This window comes from Ictalurus furcatus, chromosome 5 (genome assembly GCF_023375685.1).
Source record: "Ictalurus furcatus strain D&B chromosome 5, Billie_1.0, whole genome shotgun sequence".
Lineage (NCBI taxonomy): Eukaryota > Metazoa > Chordata > Actinopteri > Siluriformes > Ictaluridae > Ictalurus > Ictalurus furcatus.
This window is the reverse complement of record NC_071259.1, coordinates 22,400,992-22,423,636: the sequence shown is the minus strand read 5'-3', so window position 1 is coordinate 22,423,636 and position 22,645 is coordinate 22,400,992. Positions and strand designations below refer to the sequence as shown.

Genomic DNA, 22,645 nt, shown 5'->3' with positions numbered 1-22,645 from the left:
ATGGCCGACTCCCTGATCAGTGCCCTACTGAACTAGGGAGCTGACAGACATACCCTAAGCCCTGCCTATTTAATCAATTCCCACTCTCGATCACTGGTAGGCCCACCTAACAATGCAATATTTCCACCTACTGGACATATTTTGAACCACAATAGTAAAACATGTAATGTACTAGTAAAATAATTAAACCTTAAAACTGTAATTAGGTTGTTCAAATAGTTATTGTTTGGAAACACCCACTGTATTTAAATCCTGTGAAATGGTAGGCTACATAGTGAACTCAAACACCTACGATACCATGCTGGGCGTTTGCAATGTCGCCAAACTTTATGTCCTACTGGTATTTTTACAAACTTAAGCTGTAAACTGCTCTCATAAAACGACTAGCTATAAAAAGGGCTATAATTCCTACAATAACGGCACGTATATATACCACCTCAAATTATAACTGGCAGTCTGAACATTTAATTCATAGTAAGTTCAAACTTACTTCACTCCAAATCCATGTGCCAAAATACAATAAGAGTCAGTCATGTTAGTTGGACGGCACTGTTATGTTATCCACTAAAACAAAAAAAAGGACATTTTTCAGCCTAAAAGGGTTCTACTTCTCAGCTTCCACCAAAGCATGGCCCACAGCAACTGGATACGGTTAGTACGCTTAATAGGAAACCTAATGGCTGGGAGCTGAATGGAATGAGTTCGAGGAGTTGTACGCGCCCCTACATGCAGAACAAGGTGCTCTGTGGGGATAGATGTCTCCGAGAAGTGCAAATTTCAGTATTTGTAATTTAGGTGCAAGCACGTTTCATCTTTTTGATTCTGACAAACCCTTACTGGAAAAAGAAGAAGAGAGAGAAAGAAAAAATAGAGAGAGAGAGAGAGAGAGAGAGAGAGAGAGAGAGAGAGAGAAGTCACACCCCAATGCATTACACACAGAGAAAGGGGGTGAAAACACATAGCATTTCCCCCTTCTATCGCTTTCTGTACTTTTAAAAAAAAAAAAAAAAAAAAAAAAAAAAAAAAAAAAAAAAAACACTTTTCTGCTTTCCAGTGTAAGGGGTGGCACAGCAGAATGGTCCAGGTTGTCAAGATGTTGTAAAAAGTCTCGCTTGTCCAGCTCCTGCAGGTTTCCCTGTCCAGCAGGACAACCCAGGAGAGCAGTCCTGTACGATCTCATAGTGCTATGAGAAATAGCTCTGACCTGTCCCCTGCCTATAGATGGGATAATTCCAAAAACGTAAGGGCAGAGTGTGTGAGTGTGAGAGAGTGTGTGTATGAGATTAAGTTCAGTTGGTTTCATAGGAGGATAGAAGTGCAGCATCCACAGGCTCCATACAGGAGGGGCAGGTAAAGGAGCGCATGAGCCAGTCATCAATGCAATCCATGTGGTAGATGTGCATGCAAGGCAGGAACCGGATCGGATCCCCATACACAAAATCCAGCATGCAGATCACACACCTACACAGAAAGTGGGAAACACAGTAAGAGTAAATAAGAGTAAAATAACTTATAATATAATAACTATAATAAGAGTAAAATAATTTCCCCTCCTATTTTCAAGTGCAACAATAAAACAAAATGGTCAAAATTTGCACAAAAATGTTAAAATCTTTGACAGAGTTCGTGTGTCTCAAATGCCACCGTCATCAGAAGCTACTGACTCTCGTATCTTCTTCTCGGTGCCGTCACTGCCGGGATCAAACACCCCCTTGGGCAGGTGTTGAATGAGGCCAATCCTCTGCGCGATACGCACTTGCTCTTCCTCGGTCAGCTGCGTTGCCAACCGGGTCTGACTCGGAGTGGGGTGGTAAACGGGTACATGGATCTGCTCCTAAACAGAAATACACACACACAAAAAGATTATACATCATATCTAAGAACAAGCATTGTGGCTCACATGGGTACACTTACAGTACCAAAACACCACTCCAAAGACAGAAAATTAATGAAAACCAATATGTGAACATGAGATAATTGTCACGAAATCGCATTTCAGTAATGAAGTGGACTATGGTTATTAGTAAGCGTCTTCATATCGAGTGAATAAATACACACTGACCCACTAGGGGGCAATATTTCATTTAGGCTCAGCTTCATCCCAACTTCATCGGCTTGCTCAAAATGCATTGCAAGAGCACCAGATGGAGAAACGGCCTAACTGTGAGAGGGACAAAGTGAGGTGAACAGAATGGCTTCTTTCAAACAGATGCCTACTCAGCATTTCCTACAGCCAGCAGTAGGGGGGAGAACCAAATACCTCACCAACGCTGCAATTTTATTTCTGGATCATGTCTTAAATCTTAAATCAAATCATAAACTCAAAGAATGTAAGTGCTAGGAGCTTACAGATTTTCATGTTTATTTAAAAAATGGGGGGGGGGGGTCTTACTTCTAATACCCCAAGCCACTTGACGACTGTATCTTGCCTCCATGCAAAATAGCTACAATTGTACTCCACTGTATATTTTTTGTATAAATCACTCGTTTGTCTGTATCCCTGTAGGCATCAAAGCAATAGATATTACCTGAGGAGTCTGGGAATAAAGAATTTGCCTATAGCAGTAAGCCCCATTCGTGTTTTTACACCCTGCCCTGAACCTCAGTTTCTGCTTGACAGTTGATTTTTTTCCCCCTCATTGAAATGTAGGAAAAATGCACTATATTTGTTAGGAGGGAACCAAATCACTGTAGATGTTTCACTGTAGATCCAACGCTAGTCACAATGATCACAGCACTAATAACAGACTGAGTGATAGACTCCAAGCTGGACAGTACAGTAGCAGGAGGACTGCGAGTGAAGTCAGGAGATCAGGTTCCTCTCCCTCTCTCTCTCACACAAACACACACTCAGCATTCTCTACAGCCAGCAGTGGGGGGGGGGGGGGGGGGGAAACCAAATACCTCGCTAACGCTGCAATCAAAAGTTGAAAGCTGCAGAAGGAATGAAAGAATCTGCCTATAGCAGTAAGCCCCTAAGCATCACACGAAAACCTAGTCATAAATTCAACTCTTTTGAAGTTCTTTATACTAATATAACATACGTAGCTACAAAAAAAAAAAAAAAAAAAAAAGGTATATTATATATATATATATATATTTTTATTTTGAGTCGATTCCACTAAATATAATTTACAGACCACCCCCCCAATATTCTGAATTCCTTGGTGAATTTGCAGAGTTGATCTCGAACCTGGTTGTTTCCCTAGACAAAGCATTAATTGTTGGCGACTTTATATTGATTTTGATAACCCGAAAGACCCTCTGAGAACCGCGGTTGTGTCCATTCTAGTAGGGTTAGTAGGGTCAATCAGAACGTAGTAGGACCCACTCATAAAAGGTGGTCACATTCTTGACCTGATACTAACATACGGATTAAATATAGAAAATATAGGCACATTTCTGCAGTCTGAAGCCATCTTAGATCATTATTTAATCTCGTTTAAATTGCGTATTGATCATAACATATGTACCTTGTCACGCTACCGCGTCAAACATACAGTCAAGTCAGCTATTGCACAGAATTTTATCAATAACCTCCAAGAGATATCAACTATGATTGGATCACCGTCTGATCCCCAATAAACTTGATCAGGCGACTGGATGCTTGGAGTCAACGTTCAGCCACACACTAAATAAGGTAGCTTTACTTAAAAGAAAAATAATTAGAGAGAAAAACTAGCGCCCTGGTAACGATATCACACGTACATTAAAACAGACTACTCGCCAATTAGAATGTAAATGGCGTCAAACCAAATTGGAAGTATTTCAAATAGCATGGAAGGAGAGCCTCCTGAACTACCAAAAATCTCGTAGTGCTGCTAGATCAGTCTCTCTCTCTCACCACCTTAATTGAAGATAAAAATAATCCTAGATTCTTATTTAATACTGTAGAAAAATTAACTAGGAATAAAACCACCACAGAAACATGCACAGTCATTATATAGCAGCGAAGATTTCATGAATTTTTTCACTAGCAAAATTGAAAATATTAGACAAAAGATTCAGACTATTAATTTAAAACCAGACAATCTTATAACTAAGCCTGTAGATAATAATATAGCAAGATCAGATCAATGACTAGAAGGTTTTACACCCCTTCGAGAGACCAGACTAATTTAATTAATTTCTTCGTCAAAATCATCAACTTGTATACTAGACGCCTTACCTACATGTTTCTACCAGAAGTAATCAAACCCCTTCTAGAAAGAATAATTACTTCCCTTAGCACTGGCTATGCACCTAAATCATTTAAACTAGCTGTTATCAAATCCCTGAATAAAAAAAAAATAGATCTTAGAAAAGGTTGTACACAGCAGCTATGCTCATACCTACGTAGGAATAGCATTCATGAAACGTATCAGTCAGGATTTAGGCCTCATCATAGCACACAGAGCACTGGTTAAAGTGGTAAATGACTGACTACTGGCCTCTGATCAGGGTTGTGTCTCCTTGCTTTTCCTTAGTGCAGCTTTTGATACCATTGATCATACTACTCTCGTCGGTAGACTAGAAAACACTGTTGGCGTTAATGGAACGGCTCTCTCCTGGCCCAAGTCTTATTTGACTGATCGTTATCGGTTTATAGATGTAAATGTTGACTTCTCTATGCACACTGAGATAAAGTTTGGTGTTCTGCAAGTTTCTGTTTTAGACCTACTGCTTTTTTCTTTTCTCAAAAACCTTTGGGTCAAAGGATTCGTAAACAAGGAATTAGCTTCCATTGTTATGCTGATGACATACATTTGTACATTTCAGCAAAGCCACATAACAGACACCAGGAATGTATAAACGACAGACACTGGTCATTAACTTCCTTTTACTTAATTCTGGCAAGACAGAAGTACTTGTACTAGGACCACATGCAGCTAGAAGTAAGTTTTCTGATTACATAGTAACTCTGGATGGCCTTTGTTCCATCATGTGCAACTGTAAAAGACGTTGTAGGAGAAGACTCAAAGCTGTTATCTTGGCAAAGAGAGGGAGAACAAAGTGTTGGCTAAAAGGGTGCCAATAAATGTTGCACACCCATATTTAACAATTTTTTTAATAAACCTGTGATGTGTTTGCAGTCGTTTGAAATCCAGAGTATTTTTGTGAATTTTTTGAACAACAGATCAAAAGGTTAAACAATGAAGGCAATTTTTCACAACCTTCTTTGCTCATATTTACCAAGGGTGCCAAGAATAATGGAGGGCACTGTATAAAGCACTAAATGATCTCACACCACAGTACTTTTGGTCTTATGATCGGTCACGCCTACTTTGATCAAAAGGTGCAGGCTATTTTTTGGTACCTCGAACAGTGAAGGCTACACAGGGGGCACGGGGGGTGGGGGATTTCGAGGACTGGGATATTTGGATGCTGTCGCCCGTCCACTTTCACGCGTTCACCCAGGTTTGTTGACAGTGGAGTGGCTGGCCGCCTTATGTCCCAGGGCACGCTCATGTCTGTGTTACCATCGGGCTCTACCTATTAGTTATGCTGTCATAGCTAGTCTTGCCAGAGTCCCTGCTTGCAACCACACAAAGTACATTGTCCTTAACCATTACGGGACAATAAGTATACCCAATACTTTCTCCCTTTCTCTCCCTGTCGAGCTACACATGATACTCCTGAGATTGATGAGTTCTCATCAATTAGAAGTCACATGCTGCTGCTGAGGACCCCATGAGATGGATTTTTGGGCCTCAATTCCTGTGTACAGATATGCTATGACAGCTAGGACTACAACTGCTACGATAGTTTCAGGACTGCAATTGCCACAAACAGTTTCGCACTCAAGTCTCCATCAGTGAACAGTGGAGTGGGTAAGTTCAACAAAACGGACGTCATGTAAAAACTAATGAATTTTCCTGGTTACATATTTTGACCATGTAATAATAGCACATTTCTAGAAGGAATTTATTTATAAATAATTGCACTATTTGTTGTCACCCAGATCAGGATGGGTTCTCTTTTGGTTCTGGTTTCTCTCAAGGTTTCTTCCTCATATCGTATCAGTGAGTTTTTCCTTGCCAATGTCGCATCTGGCTGCTCATTAGGGATAAATTCATACATTTAACATCTATATCCTGAATTGATACATTTCTGTAAAGCTGCTTTGGGACAATGTCCACTGTTAAAAGCGCTCTACAAACAGAACTGAATTGAACACACACTCACTCACACACACACACACACACACACACACACACAGCAGCCCATAATCACATGCTGCCACGTCAAGCCAAATAAGTTAGTCTGGCTGCTCAAACACACACCATGTTGGTTTTACTACCTTTGTGAGGCACTAAAGTTTGTGTGTGTTAAATGTTAAAGCGTTTGTATTCCTGTAGGTTACTGTATTAGCATGTCTATCTATGCCTTAACTTCTGTAGCCAGATAAACCTTTTGACATTTTCTTTGGGAGGACTTGCCACACAAACAGCTAAAAAATATGCCCCACACATACCACACAAGGAAGTTTGACAACACACATAATGGTAAAGTATCATCAAACAGAAATTACTGAAGTGTTCAACAGGTACTCACTACAAATTAATGGCATAACAGTTGAGGTAAATGATTACAAAACACTCAATATTTATAGCTGAATTATCAAAAAAGTTGCAATAACAGGGGAAAAAAAAATGCATGTAGTGAAGAAAATATTACTAAATAATTTCTCATTCCACTGACAGACACCGAGACCAAGGCTTAAAAGTAAAGCATTTTGAGGTCACCCTGGCATAATCCTAACCGAGATCCTGATGCCATTATGTATCAACAATATAGGCATTGATAATACCATGGCACAGTCAAAGAAACACAAAGTTTCCTGATGTAAGCCAGCAACTCTGACACCAAACCACATTGTAACATCATGAGAAACCTTTGCGTCTCATTCTCAACGCCATTATATTCATTTTAGCTTACATGCCGGCTCAGGCAATTCCACACTTTCAAAACATGGGTGCAAAAGCCAGCGCAAGCCAGCGCAAGACAGAGATGACGTAGCCTAGAGAGAACTACATCACTCATCATATTGGCTATGGATATTTAGCTACACAGGCTTAAAATGTAACAAGGTTAAAGCTTTGAATCGTAATAGTGACCATAAAATGATAGTCAGTGCAGCTAATCAGCAAAGCAGTTACATAAGTATAATCAGTGGAATATACAGAGAGGCCAAAACATTAAAGCAATAGGACAGACAGCCTTATAAAGATCTACAGTAATAAAATTATACAGCATAAACCAGGGGTGTCCAATCTTATCTGGAAAGGGCTGGTGCGGGTGCCGGTTTTCATTCCAACCAAGCAGAAGCCACACCTGTGTCTATTGAAAGCCAAGATCATCTGATTAAACAGGTGGAATCAGGCATAGCTCCTGCTTGGTTGGAATGAAAACCTGCACCCACACCAGCCCTTTGCGGATAAGACTGGACACCCCTGGCATAAACCATGCAAAGCACAATTAGCTATGTGACATTGGCCAGTACTCTGATATGCAATCAATATACTCAAAATGACTGAAAACCTACATGCTAGAACACCACATGACAAATGCAAACATTTTCATGAAACATTTTAAATATCATTCGCACGATCTACAAATTCATTTGAATTTAACAGTTTCGTCCCAACAGTAGAGGGTACAAAAACACGGTGTAAAAATAGTCCATGTATGCCAGCACAGTAGACCCCATGACCTTGGAGCACGTGGCAGGGTTTAGCTGAAACAGCCAAAAGCAGCTAGAGTGAAAAGAAAGGTCCCACTTTTTTTTTTTTTTTTTTTTTTTAAGACAGACAGGAGAGTGAAGGCTGAATATTACTGACAGCTGTATGACAGGTGCACACACACACACACACACCCCCCCACCTGTGGGACAAGAATGCTGATCAATGCTGTTGCGCGCTTGTGTGTGTGGGTGCGTGTGTGTGCAGATAAGCAGACAAACAAGGATGAGAAAAAGAACACGATCTCTTACTGGCTTCTCACTAACTGACACCTTCCTATTACTTAATCATGGAGCAGGAAGGCACAGAGACCCTCCCGAGTCAAAACACAAGCTCTTACTTATTTAGTTCTGAGACTAATACTACAGTTTTCATTTCAGCTCATTCTCCTTAACCTAAAATACTGGACAGATTGTCCTACTAAGACAACGGGTGGTAGTGTGTTTGAGAATAGAGAGGCAAGGAGAGGGCTGAAATGAGAGAGGGTCCACATCTCTCTCTCTCTCGTCTTGGCCAGACATGGTGTAGACAAAGAGTACTGTCTTGAATTCCCCCCCACCTCCACTTGCACCACAGCAAGAAAATAAACATGACATCTGCCGCATTCCTGTGTGTGTCAGACCAAAGCAAAACCACAGCATGATTCAGGTTCATCATATAGCCACATGACAGACCAACATGGAAAACTGAGCTTCTCAAAAAGTGTCGTTACCTGCTAAAATGAAGCCTCGGGCTTATACTGAGTTACTCACACTTGCTCGTATGTGCTCATAACTGAGATCCTACCTATCCTGGTCATATGATTATTAAAACTAAAGATGAGTAACTGATGAGTCTGTAAGAAACATGCCTGAAAATGTTTACACACTTTAAATCGCAATATTTTGGCAGCAACATGTCTGTATATTTCTGTGGAAAGGAAAAGGAATGTTTCTTCACTGGGCCCCAATACTTATTTACACAGCCTTCTTTTCTACATGCATCTTACTTCATAGTGTATAACTTAACAGGACTATAACTTTAGACTATCAAATAGAGCAGCATGTTAACTGCTCACACATCATATCAATTTGATATTTAATCAGAAAATTTGAAGGGTAATTTTAAACATTGACCTATTATTGCCAATTTACACTTAAACTAAATAAATACAGCCTCAGCAAACAAGCTCCTCTTATGTCGAGCAAGAAACCCATAGTGTTATACACACTCAAACAGAAGTAAAGTAAAACAGGGGGAGTCTTTATCTGAGAAGGTTAAACAAACAGCAGCATATTCAGCCGCACGTCAGCAAGGTGACAAATGCAGGTGAAAACGTGCAATAACACACGATGAATCAGGACTTTGTTACATGTACATGCAATGTAGCCAAGACACTCTGAATATATACACCCATCAGCCATAACATTAAAACCACCTGCCTAATATTGTGTAGGTTCCCCTTTTGCAGTCAAAACAGCCCTGACCCGTTGAGACATGGACTCAACAAGACCTCTGAAGGTGTGCTGTGGTATCTGGGACCAAGACATTATCAGCAGATCCTTTACGTCCTGCAAGTTGTGAGGTGGGGTCTTCATGGATCAGACTTGTTTGTCCAACTCATCCCGCAGATGTTTGATCGGATTGAGATCTGGGGAATTTGGAGGCCAAGTCAACACCTTGAACTCAGTCATGTTCCTCAAAGCATTCCTGAACTATTTTTGCAGTGTGGCAGGGCGCATTATCCTGCTGAAAGAGGCCACTGCCATTAGGGAATACCGCTGTCATGAAGGGGTGAACTTGGTCTACAACAATGTAGGGCTGCAACTAACAATTATTTTGATAATCGATTAATCTGTCGATTGTTTCTTTGATTAATTGATTAGTTTGAATTAAAAGGCCAATGTTGCCCTTCAAACGGTGTGCAAATTGAAGGCTATGAAAAAGGTATTAGATGTATCTACAAGGGCTATGCTATACATTGCACAAAGGATTTTTAAAAAAAATTAACATTATATAGTTAAGTTACTATATTTATAAAAAAAAAAAAATAAAAAAAAAACCCCACAAACTAAGTGTTAACTGGTAAGAGGCTGAATGTTCTGCAGTAACACACATTCATAAATTTAATCACAGCAACATGTTACTTTATTCAGTAAATGTACGATACTTCTTACATTTCTATACAATTATATGTTCTAACCCCATTACAGTTACTGCTCTCATAAAAACACAATTACTTTTGTTTCTAAATAAAGCTAAATATAGCATCAAACATTTGATCAAAATGAATATTTTAGTCAGAGTTATTGTGCTTCCTTTCTATTGCGCGCTGTTTGACGCGCATGCGTGGACTCATGCTCGTTCAGTGAAGTTTAATGGAGACTCACCTACTGTCAGGACGAGGCTTTGTGTAAAACTGAAATACTGGTGTGAATTTCTAACATTTACTGATAAGGATATAAAAAAGTAAAAAGGTCATTTCTGCACTGAAGAAAACATGTCCAGAACACGTTAAACGGCACACGCATCTGTCGCAGCATCTGACACGACAAGCCACATTAATACACGTACGAGTTTGTTTGAAGCGCTTAACATAAAACACTCATGTTTTGGACGACCTGGATCGTGCAATTTTCCCGCAGTAGCTCAGTCTGTGACCGCCACTGTTTCTCAGATGCGTTTTATTCATAGAAATGCATTTTTCACGATTGTGAAGTGACGTCACTGATGTGGGGGTTATACACAGTGATGTCACAGACCCAACTAATCCATAATGAAATTCATTGTCGATTATTTTAATTATCGATTAGTTGTTGCAGCCCTACAACAGCGTTTAGGTAGGTGGTACGTGTCAAAGTAACATCCACATGAATGCCCGGACTCAAGGAATCCCAGCAGAACATTGCCTAGAGCACCACAATGCCTCTGCTGGCTTGCTTTCGTCTCATACTGCATCCTGGTGCCATCTCTTCCCCAGGTAAGCAACGCACACACGCCCAGCCAGCCACATGACTTATAGGAAAATGTGATTCTTCAGACAAGGCCACCTTCAATTGCTCCATGGTACAGTTCTGATGCCCATGTGCCCATTTTTGACACTTTCGGAGGGGGTCAGCATGGGTACTCTAACCAGTCTGCAGCAACACACCCACATACACAGCAAGCCGCAATGCACTGTGTGTTCTGACACCTTTCCATCATTAGACTTAAGATTAATATTTTCAGCAATTTATGCTACACTACACAACTGGGTGGTCTGATCCCACTGGACCAGACAGGCTAGCCTTCTCTCCACACACACGTCGATGAGCCTTGGGCACCTAGGACCCTGTCCTGTCGCTGGGTGTCCTTCCTTGGACCACTTTTGGTAGGTACCAACCACTGCATATCGGGAACACCCCACAAGACCTGCCGTTTTGGAGATGCCCTGACCCAGTCGTCTAGCCATCACAATTTGGCCCTTGTGAAAGTCTCTCAGATCCTTATTCATATCTCCTTGACAGATGCCATTGTGATGAGATAATCAATGTTATTCTTTTGTGTTATGGCTGAACAGTTTACATACATACATAAATTTTTAGACCCACAAGACTCAAGCTGGAAAAATTATTAAACAGCAAACTACTGAAGACCAACAAGTACAATAAGAAAATACAATAAAGAATGGCCCTTGTGAGAAAATTACAGGGGTGAGCAGGGGTGGAGAGATCAGTAACCTGGGGTGCAGTTGGCATTCCAGTTCATCCCAAAGGTGTTCAGTGGGGTTGAGTTCAGGACTATGTGCATGGACCTGATCCAACATCTTCCATAATGTTAACCCCTAACCCTACCCCACAAGATGCAGTATAATAATAATATGCTTATCCAACCTGCAAAACACAGTTGTTTCCATTGCCTGGACTTTTGGACTTTAGGTATGACTACCCCTCAGGACTTTAGGTTCTGTAGTAAGGGGTACTTGCAAATAGCATCTTTTTTAAGTTTGACAAACACAAGAACAAGAACACCACATCTCATAGCTAACGACATTCTGCCTTTTTATAGAGGGTACAAGGAAAATTCTTCATCATCAGAGGATAAAGTCTATAGCTACATAAAGTCACACCTCTCAGGGATTCTAGCACATGCTTTTTTTCCATAGTCTGTATTAATGGACATAAGTAACTCTTAGTTTTGAGTTTAAATTACATTGCCACCTTTGGCCAATTACATTGAAGTTCAACTTGTCCACATGGCTCAATAATGAATTTACACATTGTCCACCACTGTAGAGGTTTTAATTATTAAAAAAAAAAAACAAACAAAAAACCCAGAACAGGTGATAAATGGGTTAGGCAGTTAAGCAGAGTGGATCATTTCCACAAAGCCGACGCAACTTTACCACATGTAAATGGTACTTTGTGAAACCTGCATGCTTTCAGAGAAAGTGACACCTCTCTACAAATGCCTCTTTCATAAGAGAAGAAGGAAAAAAATAAATAAATAAATAATAATAAAAAAAAACACAGCTCACTTTGCCTCATGCGCAATATACGTACAGCATTTCAGGCAATCCCCACACATGTAAACTTATCAAAAAATTACAGCATGTTAAAGCTATTGCACTAAAGCATGCACATTCATTTTTCACGATGTGCAGTTTAATTTTGAATCAAGCGATTAAATATACAGTTTGTATATGATAGCAGGAACGACACCAGGACCGTAAAGGGAATGTATTGCACGGCAAGAAATTTCACTGTGGGAAGATGATTTTGATTAAGATATCAAAGCAGTGATACATTTTCTGCTGTCACTTGTGGGTTGTAGAGATGCTTTGAATATCCTGGATGCCTGTGATCAATCAGCACACAGAAGCAGACTGTTCAGTACACTTTAGGAGGGCTTTTTAGGAGCAGCGTATGCTTATGGTGAATATGATGGGCATAACCAAGTCACCAAACCACGCTTTTCACATATCGAATGAAACTATTTGAGGAATACATACACTTATCCTCATGAAATCCAGAGTCAATGAATTTGAAAATGCCTCAAAACATCACATATCATCTAGTAAGGCAGTGTACTCTTAGAAGAAGACTCCAGTAGGCTATGTCTACACCAGGCAAGCATACACAAAAAATAACAGAACACTAATCTTCAACATTGTTTATTCAACTAACAAGCAAGAGAGATTAGCTAGCTACTCAACTAATGCTGAGCCCTCGCTATTTAGCTGCATCTTACCTTAGCAGATTTTATACACAAGGAGAACGTTGTCAAGCCTAAACAGATACATTATATGGCCAAAGGTTTGTGGACACCTGAACATCACACCCAAATGTGGGCCTTCTTCAAACTGTTCCACAAATTCTGAAGAACAGAACTGTTTGGAATGCCTTTGTATGCTACAACATTACATTTTCCCTTCACCACAACTAAGAGGCCCAAACATGTTCCAGCATGACACTGCACTTGTGCACAAAGCGAGCTCCACGAAGACATGGTTTGCCAAGGCTGGAGTGGAAGAACTCGAGTGGCCTACAAAGAGCCCTGACCTTAACCTCACTGAACACCTTTGGGATGAACTGCACCCAAGGCCTTCTCACCAAACATCAATGACTGACCTCACTAATGCCCATGGCTGAATGAGCACAAATCCTGTTGACATGTGCTTGCTGCTGTGCTCTTTGGTGGCTCACAAGTACCATAGGCCCACTGTCTTCTGCCAGAAATTCTTAGCTGATCTAGGTTTTTAGGCAGAATTTTATTTTTTGTAAACAAAATTTGCCTGTTTCCATTATAGCACTATATACTTTGGCATATAATGATGAGACCCCAGGTACTGAACTGCATCCCTTACACATACAATCGATCATTTTGCTAATTCCAGCAGTCTACCTAGCAGTCATGGAAAGGTTTCACATACATAAACACACTTGTATATTAGATGATAAGCTATTCATTTATGATGAAATAGCACTTGTCTGTGAAGTGTTCAACAATATTTCAGGTTTTTCCATCTTCTGATTGGTTTTTAAAAGAAAGCAAGTCTTGTTACTTAATCTCCACGATTAGAAGACCATCTCTTCCATAAATTAACTGCTTTCATAAATCATACAACAGTGTGTGAGGAACTGGTAGCAACCACTATGCCAGACTTAAATGATTCTTTTGATAAATTATTTAACAATATAAAAAGGAGAAACAAAGGGGAAATAAACATCTGTATAAAATGTTAAATTACCTTTAACATTTGAAAGATTCAGTACAAATTTACTTCAGTTACAGAATTAAAATCAGTTAATGAGATTTAAATAGTTACTAAAAAGGTTTTTAAAAAAATAAAAAGAAAAGAAAAAAGAAAGAAAGAAAAGAAATGGCAATACCATGAACTCACTATCTCAGCCACAATATCTCCGAAAAATGAATCGTGACAATTCATCACGATATCAATGGTACATCATTATATTACTCAGCACCAGTGTGAATGAGGTTGAATGAGTCATGTAGTCTGATAGCTCAAACTACTGCCTGTTTGTCATTCGCATACATTAGATTAAGTAGAGCTAGATACTTAAACATGTAATAAGACCATGAGGGATGATTTTCAATCATTATCAGAACACACATCACATCCCCATTCTCAACATTAATGCATGATCATGTGCATCAACAGGCTGGTTTAGTCATTCTTTATTTACAGAATTATTTATAATAATAGGAAAACATTTTAGTTTGTTGGTGAAAGAAGTAGTAAGGCAAACTGCATGTTTTTAATACTGCTTCATTTGAAGGGATATTGCTTTGTAAAATATTACAGCAAGCTACATTTTGTAATGATGTTCATGATGTTGGATTAGGATATTAGGATTATGGGTCATATGCAGAGTTTGGCGCCGTTATTCCGCCATCTGACAGCCCCGTTAAAGGAACAGACCGCTGGATGGTTTTTCTAAAGCAGTCCCTCCAGGATTTTGTCATTTTGTGATTTTGCAACTGCAGAAATTAACGCAAAATCAAGGAAACTCCGCAATATTCGGAGGAGCTTGCAATTTTTTCCAAAAGTACCACAGCTTGAGCCAAGATGTGACATCACCACAATGTGCATTCAGCCAAAGCACTCTTCTAATCACGTGCGTTGAACATGAGTACAGCTAAAAGGTCTCATTTACCAGCAAACATCACTGCGAAAAACAACTTTGAAAACAACTTTGTGCTATTGCAATTTCGCCAATTCAAGTAGTTTAAAAAAAAGCAAAAAAAAAAAAAAACCCTCTGCAAACTGCATCGCAAATTTTGAAGAAAACCGTCGCAAAATCAAGTGCAACAATCAAAATCCTCTGTGAAATACTGTAGGGACTGCAGAAGGTTAAGTAAATGAATTGGTTAGAAAGCAACATGAGCTAGACATGAGCTAGAAACTTGAGCTAGAAACAGAACTGCCTGCTGGACAAGCACCAGAAAACCAAAAGATCCATGTAGATCTATATGAGGGACTGTTTTAATCCAGTGCTTGCGAGGGACAGATTCGAGAGGTATGAAAACGCTATGTGCGAACTGCTGGCTGTCTCGATGGTCCACTTTTTTAATCAAAATTCCAGATCTGAACAAGACATAACTTCTTTGGTCTTTGTAAATAAGGGTATGGGCATTTACATGATTCTTCAGCAGTAAAGAAAGTGAAAGACAGACCATGACATAAGGTAATGAGCGGGAGAGAGGAAAAGTAAACAAGCCTGTAGCGAGAGAGGGGTTTTTGGCTTGATTATATCCAGCATGCCACGCTTTAGCTGAGCTGTCTCTCACACCCACACAGCGTGTGTTCTCTGTAAAAGAGAGGATAGCGGGAGGGAGGGACAGGCAGGCGAGTGCACTGCAGTCCAATCGTAAAACAAACAGGCAGCTGGAGACCGGCCAGTGAGAATGCAATCAATGTGATGGGGAGTGATGAGGGGAAAACCATTTGTAAGACTACAGGAAAGCGCCATCATTTCTTACAATGCTTTTGACACACATCCATGTTCTCTCTCAGACTCACAATTACACTTACCCTCCTATGCTCATTCTGCTGAGATGAGTCAGCATTTCCAGCCAAGTGCTCTCCAAATACTCCTACCCAAACATAACTTCCTTCCCACAGAAATCTCATCACATCAACATACAAACAAGATAGTACTCCTCCAGCAGCATGTCTGTCACTTATTTGTCATTTGAATCTTCATCAGAGTTGGGCTGAAGCTAGAGATGTGTGTAATGAGCTGGAACAAGTGTCTCAAGTGCACTGCTGAACATGGCAGGATTCTGGAAGCCTGAAGAGTCCAGTAAGTCATCGCCCACAAACAAACTCCTTTCCTTGTGCTGCACTGCTCATTTTTGGGGACTGGGATTGTGGAACCCTTTTCATCTTCAGGAGAGCATAGAAAGGATCATCTGACTGGTATTTCACTGCATTTGGACAGGTGTATAGGTCTGAAGCAGAGTGAGGGTTCACAGGTGATGTCATAGACTTTGTTTTGGCCTATAGACAGGGGGCTGGGGAAAAAAAGGCCATTTAAAAAAAAATAAGTTTCTCTTGCAAAATGCTCCTAAGATTTATATCAGTAAAGTTAAAAAGCTATACTGAAGAAATACGTCATGCATTCTTGGCAGCCTGCACAGGAATGTGCAGAGATTGAAAATGATTTGGGCTGTAGAGTTGGCCTGGGCTCCCTCTTTGTCTGCGCCACACAGTTCAAACAGACCTCCTAACACTCAGCCAAAAAAAGGCTTCTGTTAAACACTGCTGTAAATATACTGCACAAAGCTACAGTCCTGTCTCTGTGCTGTCTACTTTCCTGTGTTTTCACCTCCCTGTCTTGTCCACAGCCCTTAGGATAGAATTATTATTATACTAAGCAGAAAAAAATCTAGTCCAAGAAAACCACCACATTATAAAGAGAGAGTGCTGTGCTAGGCCTTTTCTCAACTGACACACAGGTACCATTATTAGTTGATTAGCTGTACATGTTAGTGTAAAAGCTGAGTGAAGAAACAGCAGTGTTATATGTGTGTGTGTGTGTGTGTAAAAACACCTTATCCATCATCAAACCTCTGCACATGTCAGCTTATCTGATGCTACACCAAATCTGCGTGCAGTTTCATTCTCCGACATAAGAGCAGCTCTCAAAACGACACCTTTTCACAGAACCCGATTTCTGTTTACAGCCTACTGGAATGCAGAATACAGTCAGTATTCAAATCAAACTCCATTCACATTAGATCAGTGGTTTCCTCAAGAAAGAACTGTTCCTACAAGACACACTGTAATGGCATTCAGTGCACAGACATAAGAGATTTTAATCTTCAGTTAACTGAAATTCTAAAAACAGAAGTGATGAACATGGCACTTCTTTTATTCCTGTTCCTAGAAGGAAATATTCTCAGTCTTCTTATTATCCAATGCCCAAAACAGTATTTTACTTTTAAACATCCCAATTAGCTGAGCTCACACCATAGTTTTAAGTGGAAAAGTGGAACAGACTAATCAACCCACCAGTCACTGTAACACACCCTGCAAGAAGCTATCTAAACAATATGTCTAAACACATTGCTAGATTAACTCTCCTATTATGTTTGCGGGTGGGGGGGGGGGGACGTGGGGGGGGGGTTACATCCATTATGTTAAACCATTTATGGGTGCTTTTCGAAATATGTTTTGGGTCATTGTCCTATTCCAAGACCTACGACCTCAAACATAGACCCAGCTTTCTGTGCCCTACATTGTGCTCCAAAACACATTGGTGGTCTTTGGATTTCCTGATGCCATGCATACATTCAAGGCAACCAGTGCCAGAAGAAGAAAGGCAACACCAAAACATCCGTGAACCTCCTCCATGTCTGACTGAAGGAACCATGTTCTTTTCTTCAAAGGCCTCATTTCATTTTCGATGAAACAAATTTCATCTGTCTAAGGGACATTCTCCCATAAGGACATTTGTGTCTGAAGGTACATTTTGGCAAATTCCAGACTGTCTTTTTTTTTATGTCCAGAGAGATTAGCTACAATACCATGAGCTGCAAATAGACACAGGAACACTGACTACATTTCCATGGACAGCAGTAATCTAATTATTGACCTTACTCTGATTAAGATAATAATGTGATTAAGGTGTTTACATGAGTCGCTTTTAGAATACTCCTGTCATGTTCCCATTTTACATGTTATAGAATATAATTAGATTAACAGCCCATTACGTCACCGTGCCACGCCGTCCAACGTCCCCCCAGAATTTCACGCATCAACATACAGTTCGTCTTCGTTATGGTACCGTATACATTTTTAGGTGTTTTTATTTCATTTTTTTTTTTTTTAAACGAACGCTTTAAGTGCAGTTAATTATTTGTCATGCTACATGTGCTAACAGACAACTGCTTGAAGCCGTGGGCTGCGTCTCAAACCGCGTACTTACTGCCTATATAGTAGCTGAGATAAATGTATTTTTCCCCACTACAGGCCTATAGTACGCAAGTATGCAATTTGGGACGCAGCAGAACTCTCTTGTTCGCCGTAAAATGTTGAGAACTGCCGTGTGTGATCGTGTCCTGTCACAAAATGTGGTGAAAACTCTCACACGACGTTCATAATGTGAGTAAGGTGTTTACATGTATTACAGACATGTCCATAATGTGACTAAAACAGGAATACTCCACCTGTCTTAATTCGATTAGAGCTTAAGTCGAGTATGACCTTAATTAGATTAAGGTAAGTAAAAATTGCTGTTTACATGGTAGTTTCTTAATCAAAGTATGGTCTTAATCGGATTAAGAGTGGATTATTGTTGTCCATGTAAATGCAGCCACTATCTCTAGAGATGGACTTGTAGCCTTGAGATTGTCCATGCTTTTCCACAATTTTGTTTCTCAATCATCAGACAATTTTTCATCTTTCATTTCCCCATGCTCAATGTGGTACAAACAGACACACAACATAAAGGCTGAGACAACTTATCTCAGTTTAAACTGGTTGAAAGTGTGATTTCTATACTGCCAAAACCTGTAACTTGTCTACAATGAGTTTAATTCCAAATTAAAAGAGGATCACCTGCCCGTAAGATAATTATGTCTTACATTTTCTAAAGGGTGCAGATCATATTCTGCGTGGAATAAAGTACGTTTTATTTTTTTCCATGGGAGAATTAGCGCATTATCTGGAAAAGGTGAAAGGCTGTCAGTATTGCTATATATGTCACTATAGCGAAGCAACTGCATCCAACAGAAAACATGGAACAAAATCAAGATGTCACATGAAACTATATGACGTTTGTGGACACAGTAACACTCAGTGGCATCTATGCAAACAAGAATTCACATTAAACAAAATTTTATACTGTAACAGGCCAAACTGATGAGATGATTACAGCAGTCCCCATAAGTTATGCATTTTAGGAGACAGATATTTAGTCCTCAAAGATGATAAGACGATTGATAGTAAAGACTTCAAAGAAAATATACAACATACTTTTAAATGATTTCATTCTGTGAACAATTTGTCTTATAGTAGACCATTTTCCATTTTTAAATGGAAATAAAAGGGGGGGGGGTGTTAGACTAATTACACAAGGACCACTTCACTGACAGGCAGCTGGGACTAAACTAGAGGCCCTGCACGAAAGTGATTAAACTCTTAAGACCCAAGCCAATCAAATATACTGGTCAAACCACTTGGGTTGAACTAGTTATGTCTCTCTGAAGCAGTTAGATAATTATGCAACTTTTTTTTCCGTACAGTGGTGAGCACAAATGTTCCTAACGCGATGCTGTGTAAAAGAAGAAAATACCCACAACTCACTGTCAGTCATTTAATGAGACACCAAGTGATTCATCGTGGGCCAAACAAGGGATAACATCTACCAATGTCTCATTACTCCTAAATTAATTATAATTTATATATACACAAACACACACACACACACACACACACACACACATATACACATTACATATTATATTATATAATATCGTCAGATTACACCAGTAGGAATTTCTCTCTTTAGTCATTTTAATGTATTGCTTTACTCTTTTGGTCGGTCCAGCTTGCTCACCTCCTCATCTGTATACTCTGCTCAAACAGATCAAGTTCTAAAGCTTTCACTTTCGTGCCAATACCTTGACCTTGTACTTGTCATAATGTAGATCACTAGCAAGCCAAGAGTCTCTGCTGCAATTCACCAAAAATGAGTTGTATAGCTGCATTGCCTTCTGGGACTTGGAGTCCACCCTCTGCTACTTCTATGTTGGATTTCACATTAATCCGACATTGAATATGGCTAAACTTTAGCAAGTGATAAACTATAATTTTGCCCTTTTGTTTTTAATAGCAGACCTAATTGTTATCACTTATGCTTGAGATTACTGAAGAATGTCCCTTGACATCAGTGTGACACACAACTCACTTGACTAACACAAATACAATACCAAGCAACATCTTAACACTCAAATATTTCAACACAGATACACTGAATGAGTTTTATTGTGGACTTTAACTTTAAAACTGGATATTAAATACTACTGTTGTGCGTTGGAGAGTATTTAAAGTGTTGGTACTAATCACACAAAAAAAACACTACAAAGCCCATAAGTGAGTAGCATTAGCTCTGTTTCCGTGTGTGTTAGTTAAAGGTGCGGCGAATTAATAGGCCACTAAACTAAGGTAAATAATAAAAACGAAACAGTGCAAGTATAATGGCCGGTCTGGAAACTGTGCCAAGTTTAAACACCTTGTCCGTCCGACACAAAACACCAGACAAAGAGAATTTAGTACGCTAGTGTATCTGAGCTACCAGACAACAACACAAGGAATTTGGGACAATATAAACACAGACAATACAGCCAAGATATAACGTTAATATCTGTAGTTAAAATGTTTTCCTTCGTTGTTGTTTTTTTTTTGTTACACGACGTGCTTTGTGTTGTAACACTGAAATTATGTTACACAAAAAGCTCTCTTCTTGAACACGGTTGCTAGCATACATACCCGTTACTTCCGATTATATCCGAGTTGTCGTCCGTATGCTCGACAGGAACAAAGAGGTGAGTCAAACAGCTGCTCTAAACGGCGTGTTTAAAAACAAACCCTTAATTTCACAATGAATCGACTCTCCTGCCATTTCCGAGTAAGGCCGCTTACCTGGTAAGGCGGTGGCGGTTCCTGGTCCGGAAAAGTACCGTCGCCGAAACTGGCTCTGTCTGACTGCGACTCATGAAGCAAAGAGATGTCATCCGAAGTAGGAGATTTTAGACAATTGCCCATCTCCTTCCTCTCCAACACCTCACTGTTCAGATATAATATCCTAACTGACACTCCTTTCTATCTTCCTGACACGATTTCTCACTTAAATGTCGCTTTCTGACACTTTAACGCAGGTTGAAAGCCTCCTAGTCAAAACCAGGAGACCGACCGACCAACCAACCAACCTCTCTCTCTCTCTCTCTCTTCAACAAAAACAAACCAAGTCGCCACAAAGAGCTGGTTGGTATAAGCAGCAACCTTGAGCAGCAAGAACAAATGAAAAATGTGGCTGTTGTCCTTAAAACCTATCTGCCTTCAAAAATAAGCTAAATGAGTTAAAAGTCTTATTTTTAGTTTTTAAAGCCTTCTCCGTGTTTGACAAATTCCATAATATCAAATGTTGTTTCTCCTAGTGGTCATTTGGTCTTTCAGTCACAGTAAACTCCGCCCCCACGACGTCTACCAATCAAATGGCTTCTTCTTCAACCAGGAAGTCAGCTGGAAATGTTCAAGTTCCTGAAATCAATCAATTTTAAAGGTTTACATATTGTTGTTGTTTTTTTTTTTTTTAAATTTAACTCAATTACTTTACTTTTCCTGTATTATTATTTACTTTTAAAACGCCGCTATATTTTATACAGTGCCTTACATAAGTATTTACCCCCTGAACTTTTCGACATTAAACTACATGACAACTAAAATGGATTTAATCGAGAATGTGTATCATGAATCTATATTTTTAAAAAAAATAATAATAATTGAATTGAGGAAAAAATCAATTGTTTTCAAATTTTGCACACATTTTTCACCCCTGAGTATTTACCCCGTTGGCGTGAGAGCGCTAAATTAGCTACCATTAGAAGCCACCTAATCAATTGAATGAACTCCACCTGTGTGTAATTTAAATGTCACGTGATCTCAAAATAACTACACCTGTTCCTCTGAGGCCCCAGATTTTGTTAAAGAACACTGGTTGTAACACTACAATATCTGGAAACATTCAAAGGGGTAAAAACTTAAGTAAGGTACTATATACAGCCCCCTCCAAAAGTATTGGAACAGCAAGGAAAATTCTTTTTCTGACTTTTTTGTTATACAATTGAATACATTTAGGTTTGACATCAAAATATGAATATGAGATGATAGATCAGAATTTCAGTTTTCATTTCCTCATATTTACATTTAGATATTTTAAACAACTTAGAACATGCCACCTTTGTGTCAGACCACCCAATTTTTAGGCATGCAAAAGTAATGGAACAGACAGTTTTAAAGTAAATAACACTTAATATTTGGTCACATATCCCTTGCTTGCAATAACTGCATCAAGCCGGTAACCCATTGATTTCACCAAAACTGTTGAATTTTTCTTTTGTGTTGCTGTTCAAGGCTTGTACTGCAGCTTCTTTCAGTTGTTGTTTGTTTTAGGGGGTTTCTCACTCCAGTCTCCTCTTCAGGCGGTGAAATGCATGCTCAATTGGGTTAAGGTCTGGCGATGGACTTGGCCTGTCTAAAACCTTCCACTTTTTCTCCCTGATCAAGTCCTTTGTTGAGTTGGCAGTGCTTTTTGGGTCATTGTCTTGCTGAATGATGACGTTCCTTCCAATTAGATTGGATGCATTTCTCTGTAAATTGGCAGATAGAATGTTTCTGTAGACTTCTGAATTAATCAATAGAGATTAGTGAGCCCATA

The 22,645-nt window shown here is 39.5% G+C and overlaps 1 protein-coding gene across 1 annotated transcript; it reads right to left on the bottom strand.

Annotated features, from left to right (window-relative positions):
• Positions 1–997: 997 nt before the first annotated feature.
• Positions 998–21,394, bottom strand: rnf11b (ring finger protein 11b). Its single transcript, XM_053625296.1, has 3 exons — positions 20,851–21,394; positions 1,665–1,834; positions 998–1,461 (listed from the first exon to the last, which is right to left on the bottom strand). Exons 1-3 carry the CDS (start codon positions 20,971–20,973, stop codon positions 1,290–1,292), a joined length of 465 nt encoding a protein of 154 aa, XP_053481271.1. The 5' UTR covers positions 20,974–21,394; the 3' UTR covers positions 998–1,289.
• Between the last annotated feature and the right edge of the window lie 1,251 nt (positions 21,395–22,645).